Source organism: Platichthys flesus, chromosome 17, assembly GCF_949316205.1.
Source record: "Platichthys flesus chromosome 17, fPlaFle2.1, whole genome shotgun sequence".
In the NCBI taxonomy this organism is placed as follows: Eukaryota; Metazoa; Chordata; class Actinopteri; order Pleuronectiformes; family Pleuronectidae; genus Platichthys; species Platichthys flesus.
The window spans coordinates 21325609-21349450 of NC_084961.1; the positions used below are offsets into that span (position 1 = coordinate 21325609).

Sequence of the window (23842 nt, forward strand, 5' to 3'; positions counted from 1 at the left end):
TCTTCAATTACAGTTTTACCTTGAAAATGTGTTTATTTGAAATACAGCAATGCCTAATTTCATAACCAATGCGTAGGTACACTGAGTGGAAATAATGCAGTCCCATACAAAATGCCATATGTAAAAAGACATTTTACTCCAAAATTGAAAAGTTGAGATCGAAAATTTCCTTTGAAATTTTCTGCATTCTAAGCCTTGCTTAGCCTTGCTTAGAATGCAGAATAGTTTGTCATTAATGAAATAAAGTATCTTTCTCATCTAAACATTTTGTACAAACATCTGGAATATTAGCAGACATGATGGAGCTTGACAGGAGTTATGTACATTCTTATCAACCAATTGTATTGAAGTCATTTAAACCTTGTATTTATTGTCTGTTTTTGTGCTTTCACACAAGCATCATTCCAATCCATCTCGTCGATGTCTTCTTGTATATCCATTTTTTAAGCATTTAATCTATCTAGTGTCGATTCATTACTATATGCAACAAATGTGCTATAGTATTTAGATACGTGACCCTTCCCTTAATATTTATGTTTATGTGTTTTTTACTCAAGTAAAAAAAAATGCGGTATACACTTTATCTGTCTATATTTTTATGACATATAGCTTTTTAGCATTAAAGACTTAAAGAAATGTTTTTTACGGATTTTATATCTCTGACATAATTCATCAAAAGAAGGAAAAACTCCTAAATCCTCCATCTTTTTTACTAAGTGTAAACTGTTCATTACCCCAATAGGAGAAAACCCAGCGAATGCAGCCATGTCACCTATATGCTTCTGTGCAGCATTCCAGACTGAAATTGTATTTTTCAATGTCTTAATATCCGAAGGGTATGGATACAGGTGTAATGGTAGATCTGGAATGGACTCTTGCTCGGTGCCTACCCAGGCTGGGGCTCTGTTATACAGAATTGATATGATAATGAGGTCAGCTGGGCATCCACATAATACCATATGAGATTAAAACTTCTAAATTGTTTCTAACAATTTCACTGCTACTTTCAAACATGAGAGGGGGCCCCTCTCTCATAAGGGAAGTGAAGGGTTTCGATATGCCATTATTAGTTAAGATCTCAACCGATGGGTTTGTGTAGAGTAGTTGAATCCATTTAAGAAAAACCTTGTCCAACCCAAATCTTCGGGGTACTTCGAAAAGGTAGCCCCATTCTACTCTATCGAATGCTTGACATGCATCTACTGATAGCATTGTGTTTCTCATGTAATATATTCAAAACTCTCCTAATAGTCTGATACCCTTGTCCTTTTTGTACAAATCCTTGTTGGTCTTCATTAATTAGCTCAGGAAGATATTTATCTATCTTCTAGAAATCGCTTTAGAAAGGATTTTGTATCACATCCCATTAAGCTTATTAGTCTTGGGGTTAGGGGTTCCTTTAAATAAGATATTGTTCATAGAGCTGCCTACTACTCAATATTAATAGAAGAGAATATAAAAACCACCCCAGGTTTCTCTTCAGCGCTGTAACCAGGCTGACAGAGTCACAGCTCCATCGAACCTAGTATTCCTCGATCCCTGAATATCTTTATGATATTCTTTAATGATAAAATTCTAACTATTATAAATACAATCAGCCATCTCCTGCATTCAGTTGGCCCCAATACCCCATCAAGAAAAGAAATCTCAGAAACAGCTGAAAATCCAATTATTAAGACAGCTTCTCTCTGATCACCATTGATCAGCTGACCAAAATAATCTCATTTTCTCAACCCACAACTTGTATCTTAGATCTGATACCTACTAAATTACTTAGTGAAATTCTGCCCCTAATTGATAGTACATTACTGAACACAATCAATCTCTCATTATCATCAGAATATGTACCACAGTCCTTTCCAATCAAACCCCTTCTCAAAAAAGCCACCCTGGACCCAGAGGTTTTTGCCAACTACAGACCAACCTCCCCTTCCCGTCTACAGTAAAATCCTTGAGTAGTTTGTATCGGATCATTTCTCTTATTAAACTTAGGTAGACAGAGGTTTTAATAATTGGCCCTATATATACATTAATACTAGTGCTGTCAAAAGATTAAAATATTTAATCGCGATTTATCGCATTTATGTCATACTTAACTCAAAATTAATCGAGATTAATCGCAAATTTGTATCTATTCTAAATGTCCCTTCATTTATTTTTTCCCCATCATTTTTTTTTCAACATGGACAAGTGGATTGGCTTGCTTTATGCAAATGTTTTATTTTATTGAAAAACAACATTGCCAAACAGGGCGATACAAAATAAAATTATAAAGTGCACATTTCAGGTAAACAAGAACTCACCCTATAGTGCAGTTAAACCATGGCTTTATATTTTCTTTTTTTCAAGTTTGCTGTGAAAATAGCAGTCAGGCCTCTCAAACAGACAAGCAACAAAATAACAAACAAACAAAATACACAGGCAAGTGTCGGCCTACTTTGAAACAAATTAAACACAGAACTGTGTAGGGCTATTTGAGTAAATAAATAAAAACATATAGCTGCAGCCTAGTAGCTTAAAAATATATATTTTAGTTGGCGAAATATTAAAACAAAAAGCGAGAGCAGGTCAGACTGGAGGCCAACACAGATACTGAAGCTCGATAGAAACCAACTGCAGCTTCTGCTCTGATCGAGAAGCTGAGGCACTCATCGCTGATCAGCTGAGACCAGAGAAACTCTGTGTTTTCACTGTTTTCATAGTTAAGAAGCAGTGAGTCACTGAGCGTCTCCTTCAAGTGAGCGAGCTCTGATCTCTCTGTGTCTCTCTGAGGCTACGGTGCGCTATCTGGAACCACACATACACACACAGGCGCACACACACTCGGCCGCTCCTTGTACTTCATGACGGCCTGATACGATGATGTTTAAAAAAATTATTGTGACTTAGTCAACCACCAACATGTAAAAGCGTGTGTCACACGGCGAAAGCGTGAGAGTTGGCAGCTCTGCGTTAATCTCGCGATAAAAACATTAACGGCGTTAAAATGGGTTTGCGTTAACGGCGTTAATAACTCGTTAAACTGACAGCACTACTTAATACTAATTACTAATAATATAGCTGCGCTAAATGACATCGCCCTTAAAACTATTTCCCAGGACCGCCTTCTTTTACTTGTGTAACATCTCAAAAATCTGAGATTTCCAATCTCAAAAAGATGCTGAAAAAAGTGTCCACGCCTTCGTTACATCCCGACTTTACTATTGTAACTTATTATCAGGCTCCAGTAGTAAGTCGTTAAAGACTCTGCAGCTTGTCCAAAATGCTGCAGCACATGTCCTGACAAGAACTGGGAAAAGAGACCAAATTTCTCCCATATTAGCCTCATTCCATTGTCTGGCTTCCGGTTAAATCTGGAATAGAATTTTAAGTTCTCCTTCTCACCTTCAAGGCCCTCGATAATATGGCACCATCAGAGCTTTCTCCCTCCTTATCACATCAAAGAAATGAATGTCTCATCAATACATGTTACTGACTTGACTTCTTCCACGGTGTGCTAATGCCTTATCGTCCGCAGACCCAGGGCTGCGGCTGTGCCCACATCGTGGATTATGATGGTGGACCACAATCAGAGATCGTGATCATGATCGTGGATCCGTGCTGACGGGTCGTGATCATATTGGCGCTCCTGCATCGTGCTGGCGGATCGTGATAATAATGGCGGATCCTGTATCATGTTGGTATCTGAGAGTGGTGGTGGTCCACGATCGAGGAGGCAACTGATGATGGATCCTGATGGCGGCAGTTGATCATGATTGTGGACTATGGTATAACAAGGTTTTTGACTGAAGTAAACATCTATACTGAATCTTACCTGGCATAGGTATGTCTGTCGAGCAGTCCAACAGCTCTGGTGTCCAAATGCCAATGGTACAGGCAGCATCTAGCAGCTAGACTCTGTTGGCTATAGGGGAGATGGCAACAGCAATCAAGGAGGATGAGAAGAAAACCAAAAATATGGAGAACATGGTAAAAAAAAAAAGGACAAGAGTAGAAGAAGGGAAAATATTGCATCCAAAGGACAGTAAGGTAAGACAACGGCAAATAAAAAAGTGAAGAATGGAAAAAAAACATAATTGCAAAACAAAGAGAAAACTATGTTTTTCAGGGTGTATCAATGCCACCAATCATAAAACATAAAAAGCCACAGAATGGAATAATCCCTATCATTTATCAATAGTAAGTATTGTTTAGTTACCAACAATGGCAAATCCATGTACATGATTGTTGTAGGACAAAAGGCAATCTCAATTGCAGTTGTGTGGCACAAGATTTAATTGGTTAAAAAAAAGTAGATAACACAGATATATCAAGTTCCCCTCTGCTAGTAGGAGGGGAGAACATGTATGTTTCTAAACAGCGTAAGAGAGCTTATCCTGATTTCTGTCCAATAATAAACATTAGTCTCTTTCTCCACATTAAAGAAAGAGGCTATCTAGTAAATTAAGACACCACAACCAATTCTTCAAAGGGAAGAATCCTATAGGCTTCAATGGAAGCCTAGCTTAGATCTATTAAGAGAACTGTATTAGTGGTCGATGAGGACAGTGTTAGGTTGAGATAACAACATTTGTCAAGAGGTAAAAGCAGATGAATGGGGTGGAATGGTTTAATAACACAATGATGGGGAAGGGGGAGATGGAGAAAGAGACAGTGTTTAGAAAGTTGTGGTATAGTAGAATAAATAGACGAGATCCCTAGCAAAAACATTTCACATTTTACCTAGGAAGGACGGGATGTATGCCATTTCTTACCTGGTGCGTCTTGCCCTGCGACGCTCAGTGACAGGGGACTGTGGGCTGTTGTCTCTGTTGCCTACAACTGCAGAAGCTGAGGTGACTTGAAGTGGCAACCTGCTGGGGGAGGATCCCACACTGAGGGAATTGGAGCTCTGGGACGATACTGACCGCTGGGGGGAGTGAGGCAGAGGGAATTGCCAAGGAAGAGCCCTCTGCTCCTGATTCACAACTGTACAATAAAGTGTTTCTATGTAGTAAATTAATTTATATGAAAACATGAAAAGATGCATATATCTGTTTATATGTTTGTGGCACATGACTTCAGTTATCTAGGCTGTAGTCAAATTTGATCTTGTAACAATTTTAACATTTGATTTACTCGTCCACCTGAGCGGGGGGGTGCAATCAATTTCCATCAAGTATAATTAATTTATAATAAAAACAACAGTGAATACAATGGAAAATATTTTTAAATCTGTAAAAACGGCATTTAGTTTGAACCTTTACAATTGTTTGTAAGACACAAAAATGTGTGGGAGGTAATCTAATTGTTGTTCTTCATATCTAAAAGAATTGTTAGATTATAGTTAGATCTTGTCTGACACTAGACATGCTTTTGCAATGCACAGCTATAACAAATAATTAACTCTTATATCTACATGGTTTTCAGACACCAATGTTTCCTTCTGTTGAATGCATTTGTTTAATTTCTGTGTATGGCTGAGTGAAATGATTGTACCTTCTCTCTCCATTACAGAGTAGGGTTTGATTTCTCCGTCTGGTTTTTTCAGGGGAACCTTTCTCAACTGGGCAACTGTAGAAGAGAACACACTCAGCAGGGCCCAAAACAGAACATGATAGAGTCTCAATCCCTCCTTCGCCCAACCCTGCAAAACATTAGCTTACTGTCGTTACCCCGGTTCTCTGAATAGCATGAGTGAGATGTCTCACTTTGGGAGACGGACCTCACGCGTATTAACAGAAGCAGTTATAACCGCCAGCCCTGATTGGCTGGCCGTTCTGACGTCCGCTGAAAGGTGCCGCACCTTAAATACGGTGGACGCAGCGTCACACGTCATTAAAAAAAAATACACCTCTTCTCGCAAGAAGGGCGGTCTTGTGGTAAGCCTGAGGTGGAAACGCGTAAAGCAGGATGCACGGCCACTCGCGAGGGAACGCATCCTCCCCAAGGAGGTCGTGCAGGGAGAAGAACAGTGGGCAATGTGCGTTCCCCTTCGATGCAAACAGATCCACTGTCGCGCAGCCGAAACGTGACCAAATGTGATCTACTACAGTCTGATGAAGTGTTCATTCCACGTAGAGAGGATTTCCCCTGCACATAAGGTCTGCACCCGCGTTCACCATACTTAAGGTGCGGCACCTTGACGTAGACATCGCGACTGCAAGCCAATTAGGGCTGGCGAATTGGTATGAGTACTTCTGTAAATTCGTGCGGGGGGCATATCCCATAGTGAGATATCATAACGAATGCTAAGAAAGAGAACTGCCTAAGATTAGCTGGTGGAGAAGGCTGAAAGCTTATAAAGGGGATCCACCCTAAGGCACAATCTACATACTGGTCTTGAAATCTTATACAGCTCAAAGCAGATTCAAAACCTTATTTGAAACTAAGTGTAGATTACGTATCATCAAATATCTACCTCCTGACTTTCTCTCAAAAAATTCACAGTTATAAGACTAGCAGCCTCAATCTTACGCCAGCCATGCTAATTTTTCTTAAATTTAGACATTGACTAGTGACCTTACACCGGTTCCCGTGTTTTGAATACGTCTTTCAGCAATTTGCTACTCAGTTTCTAAACTTTAGACCATGCTACTACAAAACCTGCTGAAATCCCATTCAAAAGGTGGTATAAAAGAGCCAATAAACAAGCTTTAAAAATGCAAATAACTTCATATGATGATTTGTTATAAATCACATAAAAAAGTTTGAAATAAATATATTAATATAGGATAATCATATTTGTGTTAATTTATAAAATTATGTGAATCAGAATTTTTTTCTGGCAAGTTAGCTGCTAACAAGTTATAATATATGGTTATTGGTCTGTATCTGTATAGTGCTATTCTGGTGTTGATGACCACTCAAAGCACCCTACAGTATTGTTCATTTTTTTGTAATCAGTGCATCCATGTGCAACACTTTCTTTTTTAGGAATAGGTGATTTAGGGGCTTATTTTCTTCACCTAGATCACTTCAGCATGCGGAATAGGGAAAACAAGTGTCCTCTCTAGAGAAGAGAAACTTCTAATGTAAAACTGGAAGCTTGCATGTTAATGATGTTAATAAAACGAAATTGAAGTTCGAAATCTTCAAAGATAATATTCGCAGGATGATGATAAATATCAGAAGAAACCATCAGCTACTATCGTGCTTTATGCACATTGATGTAAAAGCAAAACTTTCACAAATTTATGTTTGAAACAGCAACTTAAATGAAACCATGAAGGTTTGTAATTGTAACAGCAACTATTTATAAAGAAGTTTCAGACAGTGTCAGAAAATTGATGGAACAGGCTGATGTGACATCAGGATTTTACACATTTCTAGCTAGCTGTTCATTTAAAAAAAAAAATGACGATGACACCTCTTTACAAAGTCTTTTCTGCTTTGCCAATTTCAGTACTTCAAAACCAAAACATTTGGGTGTACCGGTCTCTGCAGGGTTGGAGTTTTACCAATGGCTTTGTACTGGCCAAATTTGTGTAGACAGCAAGTGAACTTAATGAAACACACTGTATAATATAATTTTTGTACCACAGAATGCTAACCAGTTAGCCTGACGTTGTCGGACTCACAATTCTAGTCAGAATGTGAGTCTGAGACCGCTCCATTGGGCTGTGATTATGGGGCGTGTTTCAACTGACCAGGAAATAAAATTCCTCTTCGCTCAATTGGAAAGACCTACAACCAATCAGAGCAACGTAGTATTTGACGTATGTTAAGCAACGCATTGTGAGTTATTTACTAACGCCGGGTTCACACCGGACGCTGAAGCGATGCCGAAGCGACGCTTCAGCGCATCGCCAAGCCTTATATAACAGCTGCCTCCCATCCACTCCCATGTTAAAACTTTGTGCGGGTCACACCGGAGGCTGAAGCACCGCGCTGCGCCAAGGCTGCCCTTGCGCTGTGCAGAGATCCTTTCGGCGTCGAGTTTATTTTTTACGCTTGACGCGAGTGTATCGCACCAGGAAACACACTGAAAAACGATCTTAAACTATATTTTATATGATATAAATGATCAAATATGCATCCCATACTTTGAAGTCCCCTTCTGTTGTCCTGGAGTTTTAATTTGACCAATGACATTATTAAATGTCCCCCTCTGCCCATCCACTACAGCCACACAAGCAGTGATACAGATAAAAAGAGAGAGAGAGGGGGCTTACGTATTCTCCACATAGGCTTGAGTGGAGAATACGTAATTTACCCCCGACACCTGACATTTAACGGAGCAAACAGCGATGTTCTTCAACATGGATGACATTAAATTAATAATTGAAGTGGAGAAGTACAGTGAGTTGTATGATCCTCGGAACATGTTGTATAAAGACAACACCAAGAAAGACAAGTGTTGGGACGCTGTTGCTTAATGTTGGAGCAACAAGTAAGTATATGCTTTTAATCCACTGGATCAACGGGTGATATTATTAGCGTTGCCCGGCGGTTCAACGTCGCTTCAGTGTCCGGTGTGAACAGCCAAGCGCCGGCGCGTTAGGGATTAGAGCGGTGCTTTGGCGTCGCCTCCACGTTATCTGTTCCTCTTTCAAAATGAATGCGCAGTTGATGTCTTCTAAAACAGACTCAATGGCAGCATCTACACATCTCAGCTCTCCAGCGGCAGGCATGTTTGTTGAAAACGAATTCAACCCAAAGGCACTTTGATGACGTGGTTGATTACATTACCGTTGATCATCTGTCCATCATCGTATAAAGCCCGCCCTGACAATCTGATTGGCCCGGTCGGCATAATTTCTCCCCAACGGAGCGACTCCAGACCGAATTTCCCGACCCCAAATGTTGTGGGCGGGGCTAAGTTCGTCTGGCATCCAGGCTACTAATCAATCACAAGGTCAGCCAGTATTTTCAAAAGCCCACTTGCCCACATCCCAAAGCTCAGTGAAAATGTTACCTGTTTTGTTGAGGAAGAATCCCTCAAACACCACAAAGTTATTGACCTGGATAGAATAAATAGAAAGACAACAAAACGGGCCTTGATATTAGGTTGATAAAAAAAACTAGATCCTGATTTTTTTAATACAAAATACAGATATTACACACTTAGTTTACCTTTAGTTTTCGTCTGCCTTTATCCTTGTGTGTTCAGCCTAATGCAGACTGCCTTTTTAGTAAAGTGTTTTAGGAGTTACAGAGTTTGCTGTCCATGGGACCGTTTTCTTGCAGAGACACTGGGAACATGTCAGGATGAACTTGGTCTGGTCTAAAATTATTAAGAAATTTTTGACCTCTGGGAACATTGCGTCTCATGCAAAAACCTTTCATACAAACAAATGTTTTTTTTAAGAGGTGCGTATGCGTGATGTAGGAATATTTGTTGTATTCACAAAGAGTGTGAAATAAGTCTTCAAGAATGTCGCTAATGCAGTAAAGATATTCCTTTACTTTGAAGCAATTATAAATAAATTATACCTCATTAATTTGTCAACATTGTTCTGTTTAGCTCTGCAATTCAAATTATAATACAATTTTAAATGTATCACTGCACCTGCAAAACGTAGCTGTGTGATGGCCAGGGGAGTGCACAACTTATTTGTGGCTAGTAAGACCTGTCCATTATTAATTGACTCCATGCAAGCTGTTTTTAGGTAATTTAACTCCATGTGATCGATGTTATAATTAAACTCCCTGGATAATACCTTCTCGTCAACCCCCTGAAAAGATAGGACCACCAACATAACGACCACAGCATGCACACTTGTAGCGTACTAGAGTGCACGGATGGTCAACGTAGCTGTGTGATGGCCAGGGGAGTGCACAACAGGAATGAGCCTTGACACAGCTGGCCGCAAGCTGCACTACAAGCCAGAGAAAGCACGTTAAATTATCTAAGCATATGGTGCATTTTTTACTTTAGTTAATCTACATATAAACTTTCCCGGAAAAAAGGTGTTCTGATCCAGCACCGGCGGAAAACATGCCAGAGCAACTTCAGAATAAATTTTTCTAAGCCATATAGGTCTGAAGCATGTTCGCATTGACATATCTACCGTTCAAATAAATATAAAAGGATATTTAGGCTAATGATAAGAAAATGGTCCAGCATGAGGCCAACGTATGAAGCCAGAAATAATCTAGCCTAACAGGTCTGCTTTCTAGACCAGGGGTTCCCAAGCTTTTCAGCCCGCGACCCCCAAATTAACGGTGCCAGACACTGGCGACCCCCAGCGACCCTGGACGTGTTATATAATTCTGCGCACTATTATGCCTATGCAAACACGGGCATTAATACAACACAAAAGAACAACAGCCTTACAGCTATGATATTATTTTATAGCAATTTAAGAAATAGAATATAACCAGAATACAGGGAAATTCCCTGTATAAACAGCAGGGCTGCGTGAGCATATACTGTAAGTATAAAAAAGTGCGCAGGTGATGTCTGTGTGCGTCTGTGTGCATAATGAGCAGAAGACACCTTATTGCTGCCATGTGCAAAAACTTGAGGGTTATTTATTTAGCCTAAACATTACTTTCATTTCTTAAACTCACTAATGAGATAGGTGGGCAACATGCATGGAGCAGAGCAAGTCGATTCTTGGCTTTATTTTGGAGACAGCGACTCGGAGATAATTCTCCACGTTTAGCTGCGCTCTAAATTTATTCTTAAAGTATGTCAGGGCATGTTTTTATGTAGTTGACCATTTTTATCGTAATGTCAAGAATATGTTTAAGCTTTGGTTCAAGTATTTTGCTGGCAAGAGATTCTCTGTGTGTGTGGAATTTACCTGCAGCACCACTTGTAAGACTCTCGCTTTTAGTCCTGCATTTACCCCAATATCACTCCAGCCCTGTCCCTACCAGGTCCCTACACACACACCATCAGTTTTCCGAAGATAATCCCCCTTCTTTTAGTTTTGTAAAAATGTCCTCACCTGCGCAAGTCCACTCCGGAGCGTGGAGCAAAACAGCATTACGTTTTTCCATCAAAAATGTATCTGATTAAAACAAGCAGCTGGGCAGAGTTTAATATATCTGTGGATTCATCTAACTGTAAAGCATATTTCCCTTTCTTAACTCTATCCACCAGCTGGCACTTTATGTCCTGGGCCATGTCGGTGATGCGCCGGGCAGTAGTCCCGTAAAACAGCTGTACTGATTCTAGATCACGGCCTTATAATTTATCCCCATGCATGGCAAGATTATAGCTACAGCAGCGGGTTCAATTAACGTTTCACCGATTGTGTCTGGCTTTTTTGCCTGTGCAATTAAATATGCCACCTCATATGTAGCCTTTTGAGCTGCGGCTGGGATTGTCTGTTTAGTAAGGACTTTTTTTTGGCCTTGCAACTCTCGCTCTTTCTGCTATTCCATGTCGTAATAACAACAAAGAAAAAGAAAAAACTGAAGATTTTATTCTAATTTCAACTCGTTTTTCTGTATATATTTCGACAATAAAGGGATAAAAATTTGATTTTAAATTATTTTTAAACTGTATTTGTTTTTTGACGCCATCTCGCGACCCCCCCTCTGTGTCTCGCGACCCCCCCAGGGAACCCCCACTTTGGGAACCCCTGTTCTAGACCATAGATATTTCAACTAGGGCTGCACGTACATGTAATGTATTATCTCATGGCGATATTCAACAATGTTATTGCATATTGCATGTTTTCCTAATATCGTGCAGCCCTAGTTGAAACATTGTTGAATATCGCTATGAGATATGACTTGCGATAAATATACATAAACAGTCCCTGCTAGGACGTAGAGACCACGGACAACGCAACAGCCTTGAGAAGGTGCACAGCCTGTGTGCTGCGTGAACCGTGTCAAACCAGACCGCCATCTGTGGTTTTTCAGTGTTATGCTTGAGCTAGCTATGAAGAAATGAAAAAGGATGGCCAAGTTACCACCTACCGACAGGTTTGACTTTTCTCGCCCAAATCAATGGCCAGAATGGCGTCAGAAGTTTCACCGCTTCAGGATAGCCACGAAACTTACTAAAGAAACTGGAGAGGTACAGGTGTATATGCTGCTCTACTCGTTGGGGAAGGAAGCTGAGCAAGTTTTCAAAACGTTCACGTTTTCAGGAGGACAACAAAGTGTGCGCTGTTACTTTTACTTCAGGTTATGGGATTATAAATAAGCTACACAATTCTTTTATATAAGCAACCGCTCATAGTGATGAATCCGACTCGGGAAAAACGTGAACACAGGAAGTTTCCAAAGTAGAATTTAGTCGTGAGGAGACGGAGCTCAGCAGGGCTCTATCAGAAACATATTAATGGGAGTTCCTTAGACAGGGCAGACGCTGTATAATTTTTAAGTTGATCATATTTGTTTGGCTCAAATCCTGATTCCAGTCTTTTAAAATCTACTGATAACAAGCTCAGTCTTATATGTATATTTACTTAAATGAGTTTAAAAGTGAATGTGTTGAACAGGAATTAACTATTCTGAGATAATTAACTGTTTATTAAAGAGGACATCTCACTCTTTTTGGGTAGTTGGAACTACAGAGATATTAACAATAAACAGATATTTCTCAAGTCAACGTTCTGAGGGGGAAATATATATTATATACACACAAATAAGGTTGTACCAGCATGTTAAAATAGTTATAATATTAAAGTAATATTACTTAAAGTGTTACTTATAAGTCCAGTAGCCTATATATGCTACACACATAAAGCAGAATGATAATATTGATAACATTTGGTTTTCTCGAAGAAGCAGATCTCAGAGATCTTGCTGTCAATATTTAAAAGTCCAGAACATTATGACACCAGCCAGACACTGAACAGCAATGGACCACACCACTGTGTGGCAATTGAGGGAGGGGTTCTGTCTTCCAAAACTTAAATATGCTTGGGCTGGCACCATGATAAAGTGTTACATTATATTACATTACTTATCATTTTGCTGACATAGCTAAACTGACTGGGATAGCATTGGGAAAGCGTTGTGCACTGCCTCACTTACTCCACAGGAAACTAAGAATTGAGGTCAAACAGTCTTGGTTTAATCAAATCAGAGTATAAGCCCACCATATTATAGGTAATAACCTCTTTGTTCTTTGTTTTGGTGGTAAAAAAAAATAAAAAATGCTACCAGAAGGAAAACGTAAGGAAAGAAAACACCGGTAAGCCCTATTAACAACACTTTACATTGAAAGAGAGAGTAGGAGAAGGGTTAGGGAATTAGTAGTCTCAGCCTAGTATAGCCATTGGGAGAGCTGCAGAGGCAGTGTTACAATGGTTGTGGATCAATGATGGTCAAACAGTGGGCTATTGCTTCCACGACCCAGGTCGGGAACTGATCAATTTGCAAAGGTATCTGAAGTTGAATGACCCGTAACACCCGATGACCTCAGGTGCTACCACTGATGATGTGTCCAACTGCATCGGTAGATGCTTGTTACAACATAGCATGCATTTCAGTCCATAATACACAACATATTGAACAAAATGTTTTTATGAGTTATTTTTACCATAAGTCGAGTGCTGCTTTGTAGACCCACCCTTCCCGCAACCCCCCTGACAGCAGGTCAACATGCAGGACCCTTTGGTAATGCACTGTCCTATTAAATCTACCCTATCGGATTTTCAAATTGTCCGATTAAAGCGCATGTTGTTGTCTTTGTGCCACTTAGGGAAAAGTGATATTGAAGAGATATCTTATTAGTAGAATTGGAAAAGAGAACTAACCATTAACCCTAACCCCATTCATAATATATCGGAAAATGAATATTATACCTGTGGGACACTTTGTGTCAGCCAGTATTTCTTTGCCAGGAACGACATCAATTTTGGTGAGGGCCTGTCGTAAGCCATCAGCACTGGCTCTAAATTGTTGTGCTGAAGTAGAGAAAGAGAAAACATGCCATTAGTGATAAAAAGCATTAACTTTGTTTGAGGGGAAAGTTCTTCTAATTTAAAAAATGCATTCATGGAGGTTGCTCATCGAAGCACCTCCAGCTGTAAAAGGGATGGCAATTGTCACAGCTGAATCGAGTTGGTTTAAAATGTCGCAGAGAGCTGCCACAAATGGAGACTGATACACAGAGGGGACTGACACACCTGAAGAGACTGTGTCATGGACTGGAGAAACACAGAGCCATAGTAGCTCTCTGTGCTGCCAAGGAGGTTACGTCCTAGGCAATTTATGTTTTGATGTAAGTGATTAATGTTTTTGATTTATATTAATAAAAGAAAGTCCCTTGCCACCCAGGGTCTCCCAGCACAACCATCCTGTTCATTTCCAACGTCAAACATAAAGGTGAAATTCAAGGCTAAGATGGACATTAAACATTGAACTTTGAATTAAATTATTGCTGCCTCTTACCTTACTTATGCAAGATGAATACATCTAAACAATTTAATTTATAAAATACACATCAAATTTAATTGTATCATTAATTTTACTGCCACCTCTTGTGTGTCACTGAGTGCAATGAATGAAGAGAATGAAGGTGTAATACTTTCAACAGCCGGCTTTTCACCCTTTAGGAGGTAGTTAAATGCATACTGGGACCATGGTTTCATTTTACTTTGAGCCATTCATCATGGTTGAAAAAATAGGACTTAAAGTTCTGTTAATTTCCAGGAGATTTCTGTTTTCTGTGTTGGGAAACACTCAACACAAATAAATTGGAGAGATAAACAAATGCACATTAAGGATCTAGAAAACCTGGCTTGAAAACTGCATTAAATCCACACAAAAAAAACCTGGGGCCTCATTTATAAAACATACTAAAAGCATATGTGAACACATGGAGGCAAAACATTTTAATGATTAAAAGAGGCTCTACATAGAAAGGTAAATATTATACAATGTTAATCATACCACACACAGACCTGTAAGCTAATGAGTGGTGAGTACTTGTGTTTGTACAGGTTTGATTCTTTCGGGTCAAACTGTGTAATACCGGACCCAGTTCAGCACAAAGATCCAAGATCACAGATCTATAGAATCTATATCAGCTGATTAGTCAGTCATCATCATGGGACAAAAAATCTTTGTGATCCCTGAATACTTGTTTCCTCCTAATGCTCTCTACACTTCTCTATCAGTGCCACTGCATTATGTCAGAGTGTCACCGGAGTATTTATATATTAAGAGCAATTGGACTTGTTACTTCACACATCAGCGGTGTTATGGAAGTTTTCTGGAAGCTGGTGAAAGGAGAATTCAGGCCGCAGCTGCGTCACCCGTTCTAACACATCCATGAATGGCTAGAATTGCTCTCACTCTCTATGTTACCTGTAGATATTTGAATTCTATTGGAGAGTTAAGCCTAGTATGCTTTCTTAAATCACACTGTGTCCTTCTTGTACATACACACACTGTATTAGAGGATATTAAAAACTATTAATGATTTGGCTCTGCAGCTACACTTTTTAATGGAATCTGAACATTATTTGCTGTAAGTTGAATTATATCTTCTTCAATTGAAGGTGTTTATAGAACATTTATATCTTGCGAGCACAAATAACCCTGTTAGTTTGAGTGTTAATGATCAATGTTCACATGCATGGGTCAATGTTAGGGTACAAGTGCGCACATTCTCCTATAAAGGCTGTTTTATAGATCCCAACGTTGCATGAGAAGTGCAGTACGCATCTTTCTTTTTAGTCGTACACAACGGTTATAAATGAGGCCCCTGGTCACCTGTTAGGTCAACACTGATTCCACTTTTCCCATTTTCTAGATATCCTAAAAGATAACAAAACATGCAGTCTCTCTAATCAACAAGATCTGTGTTGTCTTGTCCCATCCCCCTTGTATGTCGATGTATAAATAATTTGAGAGAGAAATGGTTCACCTGCAACATGAAGTCAAACAGCTCTGATCCGTAGCCATGTCTCTGAAAGTTCTCTGCAATGTAGAAATCCAAAACACACATTGGCTCTGCCTCTATGTGCACACCCTGTCTGTCCTGTGGAGGAAGAGCAACAAGCATAACTGTACAGCTGTTAAAGGAAGTTCAACCAGATATTAACATGAAGAACTATAACTGGCCTGAAAAGACAGAATTCTTTATCAAAAAGAGGAAAATAGGTGACTCACAAGAAGAAATAACTTCTTGTAGCCGACCTTGAGAAATCCTACAACCATACCATGTCCTCTGTAGGAAAAAGGAGGGGTAGTCAATTCAAAAGGGATGGAGGGGATTGTACAGTTAAGTGCAGTGATCATGACTCTCTGCTATGAATAATGTCTCTCACTATAGTAAATGCAGAGTACGACTGAGGAAATAAGTCCAGAGACGTGTGTGTGTTTGTGTGTGTGTGTGATTGTGTGAAATACGTTAAAGCTGAGGGACAGAACAAGGTATACCTGTTGCTTTCTACGTCCTTCAGCAGATACATCTGATGCTTCTGGGACTGTAGTTTGGAAGCACTTGTTATTGGAGTTGTGAGTTGTTGGGCCTGTGGAAAACAAGGAACCACATGGATGAGTACATGAGTACATTACCCAGTTGTTCAGACATTTTTAACAAATATCTACTATCAACACTATCAAGCACCCTAGCTGTGGCGATTAAGAGCTCAAGGTTATGTCAGAACACCTTGACTTCACTGTCGATGGGTGTGGTTACAGATCTATTATTTCCGCAATTATTTATTATTTATTATTTATTATTTATTAATTCTAATTCAAATGTCATACGGAGGTATGAAATTGTCAGAATTACTATCAGGGCAAAAGGCAGTTCTCATCAATAAGGGTTCTATTTCTGTGGTCCCTGAGTATATATCTCTACAAAATAAACTGTGCTTTGATATACTTAAAAACATAAAATCATAAAAACACTCCCAGAAACTCACCTTTGCCGAGGCTCTTCCAAGTTCATCAATGACCGTTACTATGTGTTCCAAAAGATCTGGTCTGCAAAGATGAACATGGTAGAAAAAATTTGATAAAATAAGAAGAGGCAATTGGGCATTGTTGTAATAACAGCTAAGACATTATCTTTTGTATGACAATGGCCAGAGAGAATGATTTGAAAACTCAAAGGGAAAGGTTTCAATTACATCCGCATTACACCTTAAATTGAGATTCTGAAATTAGATGTGACACAGTACTATATGTTAGTAGGTACTATGTCAAACACAAACTAATTACAATGGGAACATCGGACCTTCTAACTCACCTTTCTGTTGATTTACGATTTTCCGCAACAAGAGTCTGGTCCAAGAGCGTGACCCTCTCGAGGAATATCTGGTTAATATCAAAAGGAAACGCCATAATCCCTCTCAATCAGATTAGTTGGAGAGCAATAATGTATCTGAGGCAATATATCCAAACCAAGGAGCAGAGCTCAAGCAACTGCTTCGCTAGCTAGCGTTAGCGCTCTCACCAAGCTAATTCGTTAACGCAAAAATTACAATAAGATAGCTGTTAGCAGTCTAAAGACAAGACCGATTCAACGTTGCATTGACAGACGGAAACACGACTCTGTTACAACAAGGGACGTCTGCTAGACAGTGTCACACCAGTTCCATTATGTCCGTGTGGCAGTGAGCAGGGTTGCCAGGTCTATCAAAAACCAACGAACGGTAACACAACAAACCTAGAAAACAGCAGTGGTGTATTAAGTACTTGAATGCCATACTTTAGTAGAAGTACTGATATCTTACCTGAAAGTGACTCCGGTAAAAGTAAAAAAAGTGAGTAAAGTCACCCGTAAGAAAATGACTTGAGTAAAAGTCTTAATGTAGCTCATATTAAATGTACTTAAGTATCAAAAATATCTGGTGTTGAAATGTACTTAAGGATCAAAAGTAAAAGTTAAAATGGTTTTGTATTTATAAGGTAATTCTTGTCTTGATGATCACTCAAAGCACTTTACAGGACAGTTTTACATTCAGCCATTCACACACACATTCATACAGTGCATCTAATAGCAGCCCTTTGTTGTTCTATGAGGGGCAATTCAGGGTTCAGCATCTTGCCCAAGGACTCTTCGGCAAGGACGACTGCTCTACCCCTCAGCCACAGCCGGCCTGTAATAGCAAAGATATGTATATCAGTAAATTTGTAACCACATTCTCAGAGTTTACTTATGATAATATACTGTGTCTGACGGGCAAAGGGCAGCAACAGTAAAAAATGTGGCCAATTCCGCGGAAATAAAATCGCTGACATGGCAACCCTGGGTGCGAGTCACCTCTAGGTGTTGTGCCAAAAAGTGACCGTCTTCCAGAAACTGCTCGCCGTCAGCGGGAGCGCGGGCGCGCTGTTTGTCAAATTGCACATACAAATACGTTTATTTCCCCGGTGATAACGAAGGTATGTATTTGTAAAAATGTTTACACTTATGGTAACCGAATGACCACATTATGAAGGATATTTCACAAAGGAGTGTATTTCAAACATCCACAACTTGCTCCCACAGATAGGCTAATCATTTGGACTCTGAGCAGGTCATAGTTATGGTAATTTGTTTATTTTCTTTATTTTACATGCAAACCATCCCTAAACATGGATAATAGGCGTAGCAAATACTACGATGTCTAAATATCATAGAAAATATATAGTTTATAGTATAGTCTACAATTAACATACTCTCATCTCTTCACTATATTTACATTGATTCATTGCACCCAAATGCAGCTTTTTTTTCAACAATAAGACAAGATTACATAAGATAAGATAACATTACACAAGTTAAGATACAAACAAATTTTTTAAATAAAAAACATCAGTTACAATTTTTATAAATAAGTAAGTATGGAATATAAACATGAGGAAATAATAAACACAATGTAGACAGGACATATACAAGGCTGCAAATAAAAAAATTATTGAGCTAGCCGGGACAAAAATATTTGTTCTTATTACTCAGACAATTGATTAAATGCAGAAATTAAAAGAGAATCCTTTACGTGTGCCACAACGATCTGTGATGGACTGAGATTTCTGGAATTATTGAACGGATAAAATGCTAGTAACCATCTCTGTTATATCTCTCCTTTCCATATTATAAATACCACATCTATTGTAATTTTAAGAATGATACGCTCAGGGGCGTTTCTACGATTGAAAGAAAGGGGGGGCTTAGCCCCTAAGGAATGCAGAATGTTTGCGCGTGTAGCGTAGTTCATTGATTGGTTCAATCAGAAAGAGTGTGATTTTTCTCTGAATCTTTGCTTGCATTCATTCAGTATAAGATGACAGAAGAGACAGAATTTCAGGGTCATGTGAAATTTGACAACACAAAAATTAACTTTTCTCAAATAGACAGAAATTATTTTTCCTCCTTTTAAAGGAAAGACGGATATACTAATTTTCAATATCCACGTCACTCCCAAATCCTAATTCTTAAAGGGACCACACACAATGGATGGAGAATGGACCTGCCAGTGTCACTTCTGAGTTGTTTATTATGAGCAGAAGGGAATAATAGGCACTGATAATATTGTTTTAAATACTAGAGATAGATATTAATGCAAAGAATAGAGAGCTGTCGATAGTTATTTCTTACATTTCAAATTTGCTCGTTCACACTCTTGCTTACTGGAGACATTTACTAACAAAATAGCTAGCTAGCTAGCTAAGTGTTAACATAGCTCATTACAATATTCCCTTTCATTTGCCTCAAGTAAACCTAAATTTAAGCAGGTAACAATCGTTAACATCTACAGAGCCACATTCTGTAACTACCTGTACTTACAATTTCACTCCGTGCATCATTTACTATGAACTAAACTCCTTGGCTGTCATCCTGCTGTCTTGATGAGAGAAGTTACTTGGCAGAGTGAGAAAGCCAGCCCAGCCCCGATGCAGACTCCCCAAGGTCCTAGTGCCCGGTCTTTTATTGTTAAGTATGATGAGAGGCTATTGGATTGTAATTTGAAGGGGAGAAAACATATAAACCAGAAACACACTCACATATGTAGCATGTTAGAGTTATGAATAACTTGTCCATGAATAAAACAAACAATAGTTTTAAGTTTAAAAAAAAAAATTAACAATAATTATTTGGTGGGGCTGAGGAACATTTTAGGGGGGCTTCAGCCTACCTATCCTACCTCAGAATTATTTCTTTGCAAAACTGAGTTCTCAAACAGGCCAACAATACACTGTCACTTTATCATTGTTTGTGTGCTGGACCTTGTATGCGTTGAATTCTTTATTGAACAAAGTGACGTTAGAAACCTTTTGCACCTATTTTATAGTCAATTGTTTCATAAAAATTGTTTTCTGGCCAATCCTCAATCACTGCCATACCCCCTAACAAAAACTTTATACAACTTTTAATCAGAAAGTCTCTTATATCTTAAATGTCAGGTCGACCCATGAAATTTGTAGAAGAAGTAGAAATTAGTAGCGGGTGTCAAAACATAAAAAATCCAGCCAAATTAAATTTCAATCCAAAATGTCAGACTTTCCATTGGGTGTGGCGAAGAGTGTCAAGATAATTTTTTATGTGTGCAGTTTTTCCTTACTGTAGGCCAGGGGTCGGCAACCTGGCAAAACTAATCAGTTTTCATATGATGAACGTGGGCTGAGACTTTTCTAAAGCACAACAAACATGCCTAGCCAAAGATGAAGTATGTTACAGGATGCTGGATAAAATGAATGAAGGCACACTCAAAGTAGTAAGATTATTTAATAAAATATGGGATACAGGTCAAATCCCAACTAGTTGGAAGCAGTCAGTAGTAGTTCCAACAATTAAACCAGGAAAAGAACCATTAACACAACCTGTGCAACAACTCAGGAAACAAAGACTTTTAAATGTGATCTTTTAAACATAAGATCATTGTCATTGAAGGCTATTTAAGTAAATGGTAAATGGTTTCATTTCACCCATTCACACACACATTCATACAGTGCATCTATTCGTAGCACTTTGATATTCTATGGGGGGGGGGGGGGGGGGGGGCATTCAGGGTTCAGCTTCTTGCCCAAGGACACTTCTGCCTGCAGATGGGTCAGACTGGGGATCGAACTGCCGACCTTCAGGTCTAGTCTCAGATTACAACATTGCTTTATTGTCCCTCACTGAGACGTGGCTATATCCTGATGAATATGTCAGCCTAAATGAATCTACTCCCCCCAGTCATATTAACTCGCACGTTCCAAGCTATTTTTAACTCCAGTCTATCAATTAATCCTAAACCTAAACTCAGCTACGACTCATTTGAATGTCTTCTTCTTAGTCTTCCACACCAATCGAAGAAACACCAACAGCCAATCATATTTGCTGTAGTTTACCATGCTCAGGGTGTTTATAAGGAATTTTATAACAGAAGTACCTGCGTTTTTATCAAAACTAGTCCTAAAGACCAATAAAATTATTATTGTTGGTGAATATAATATTCATGTTGACAATAATAAAGATAGTCTTAGCGTAGCATTTATTTCGATACTAGACTCAATTGGTTTCAGTGAGGGTGTACACCAACCTACTCATTGTTGTAACCACACACTTGACCTTGTATTATCATACGGTGTCAAAATGTAACATTTAACAGTACTTCTGCGCAATCCAATTCTATCAGACAATAACTTAATAACCTATGATTGTTCAATATCTGAATATATGCCTCTAATAAAAAACTACCTGATAGTGCTGTAGCTAGATTTAAGGAAATAATTCCGATTACATTTAAACCTGTATCATCCGTCAATATAAACAACAAATTCATTTAAAACCCTAGCTCAAATGAGATTGACCGTCTTGTCGATAACTCTGCAGACTCATTACAATTAACATTAGACTCAATAGCGCCTCTAAAAAAGAAACATGTAAAACATAGTAAATTAGCTCCGTGGTATAATTTCAAGACAAATTTGTTAAAACAAGTATTTAGAAAACTAGAAAGGAAGTGGCACTCCAGCAACCATGTTAAAACACCTGATGACGCTAAGGTGCAAAGGGAATTTATGATACAAGACACACAGAGCTTCTCTTTCCAGATTCTCCTTCCTTTTCTCAAATCACATCAAAGTAATTCATATCTCATCAATACATGGTTCTGACTTGACCCCTTCCCCAGAGTCCCTTTGCATTATCGCCCGCAGCTGTGGCCACATTATGGATTAGGATGTGTTTGGTATGAATAAACATATCTTAATCTTAATCTGTGGATCACGTTTCAGAGATTGTAATGGTGGATCCAGTTTGGCGTAATCAGTATCATGCTGGCTGATCATATTAATAATGGCGGATCCTTTATTGTTGGCATCTGATAATGGTGGTGGACCATGACCGAGGTGACAGCTGACGATGGATCCTTATTGGCGGCAGTGGACAATGATTGTGGACTATAGTGGCATCCGATCTTGATGGTGGATCATGATCTTGCTGGCTGCTGACCATAGACTATGATTGCAGTAGGACTGCTTGATATATATTACACTTCTGTCCGTCCTGGGAGAAAGATCCCTGACATGTGCCTCTCTCTGAGGTTTCTACGTTTTTTTACCATGTAAAAAGGGTTTTTAGTTTTTTTTCCTTCCTCTAGTTTAGGGTTAAGGACAGAGGATGTCACACCATAAAGCCCTATGAGACAAATTGTGATTTGTAAATAAGGGCTATACAAATAAAATTTGATTGATTGATTTTCCATCAAATCCATCAAGGTATAGTCCGATAGCACTCACATCACTATTAGGGGAAACCATGGAACGGATGGTTACGAAAAGATTAACAAATCATCTAAAGAGAAATAACTTAATCCCATTATATCAAAGTGGATTTAGGAAAGGACAAGGGAAAATTTACTCTGTTTTATGTTCTAGAATCAGTAATTAAAAAATCCCAAAGTAATAAAGAAATTATACTTGGTGTGTTCTTAGATATTGAAAAAGCATATAATATTCTATGGAAAGATTAGGCATAAAGAATTAATTGTTTAACTGGGTGTTCAATTTCTAATTTGGAAGAACAACAGAAGCTAGACTGGGCACAGAATATTCGAACAAATATTCACTTATAAATGGAACCTCACAAGGTAGTTTGTGGTCGAGTATTCTTTAATATAATGATTAATGGTTGAGCAAAGCATAGTGTAATCGTTTCATGCAGATGATGGAGCACTCTGGGTTAAGGGGCGATATTTGGAGTAATTAAACAAATTAAATGCAAACTGCAGTAAATAAAGTGCAGGAATGGTCAAATAAATTGGGTTTTAAATTTCAATAGAAAAAATGTGTTTCTCTAAACGCCACAAATCAGTAAAAATTGAAATATACAGTCAGCCACTAGAACAGGTTGATGTCAGATTTCTTGGAGTTTACTTTGATGAAAAACTTACCTGGAGAGCACATATAGATAAAGTCAAAAATAAATGCAAGAAGATAAATAATATACAACGAGATTGGGGAGCTAGTAGAACAGCACTGGTAAGTATTTATGGGGCTCTTATGAGAGCAGCTCTAGATAAGGGCAGCTATAGTCTGCTGCAGAAACCAACCTTAAAAAACTAAGCTTAGGCTCTCTGGACCTGCAGTGAAGCAATACAAGTTGAGATTGGTGAGATGCCATTAAGGATCACATCCGGCAAAACGTGTTTTACAGGAATGCTGGGAGCATAACAAAACCAGATGTTTTAGTTTCGGTTGGATAGTAAATACCAAAGCACAAGATGTAGGATTAAAAAATATTAATAAAAGTTCTACTGTTCCTATATCAGAGATACCACCATGGAAATTTGTGTTACCATCCATAGACATCGGTCTGCAGCAAAACCTGAAAGACAAAGAAAAGAAGGTACCAAAGTGCGAAATAGTACAAAACCATATAGATGAACATCAGAATAAAATACATTTTTACAGAAAAAGAGTGTGCAGGTACTGCTTTTTTCATTCTGCAGTTAAATAGACCAATTAAAAAATGAGTCTCAGTTCACCATTCAGTTTATACAGCAGAAATACTGGATGTTCT

At 38.7% G+C, this 23842-nt stretch overlaps 1 protein-coding gene across 4 annotated transcripts; it reads right to left on the reverse strand.

Annotated features, from left to right (window-relative positions):
* Positions 1-1873: 1873 nt before the first annotated feature.
* On the reverse strand, positions 1874-17454 carry atat1 (alpha tubulin acetyltransferase 1). Of its 4 annotated transcripts, none has more exons than XM_062410459.1 (11): positions 17099-17454; positions 16773-16833; positions 16282-16373; positions 16012-16069; positions 15767-15880; positions 13698-13799; positions 8897-8942; positions 5479-5553; positions 4755-4968; positions 3815-3904; positions 1874-3732 (listed from the first exon to the last, which is right to left on the reverse strand). In XM_062410459.1, the coding sequence occupies exons 1-11, from the start codon at positions 17191-17193 to the stop codon at positions 3615-3617; spliced, it is 1065 nt and encodes a 354-aa protein (XP_062266443.1). In that variant the 5' UTR covers positions 17194-17454; the 3' UTR covers positions 1874-3614. The 4 variants fall into 4 exon arrangements, with proteins under 4 accessions (XP_062266443.1, XP_062266445.1, XP_062266444.1 ...); XM_062410461.1 differs by having other exon boundaries at positions 3674-3732; positions 3815-4523; positions 4755-4909; XM_062410460.1 differs by having other exon boundaries at positions 3674-3732; positions 3815-4523.
* Between the last annotated feature and the right edge of the window lie 6388 nt (positions 17455-23842).

Coding starts and splice junctions, on each gene's coding strand:
- atat1 (XM_062410459.1), bottom strand. CDS start 17,193: ATGGCGTTTCCTTTTGATATTAACCAGATATTCCTCGAGAGGGTCACG. Junction 16,834..17,098: donor AATCGTAAATCAACAGAAAG/GTGAGTTAGAAG, acceptor TCATCTTTGCAG/ACCAGATCTTTTGGAACACA. Junction 13,800..15,766: donor TGTTTGACTTCATGTTGCAG/GTGAACCATTTC, acceptor TCTCTACTTCAG/CACAACAATTTAGAGCCAGT.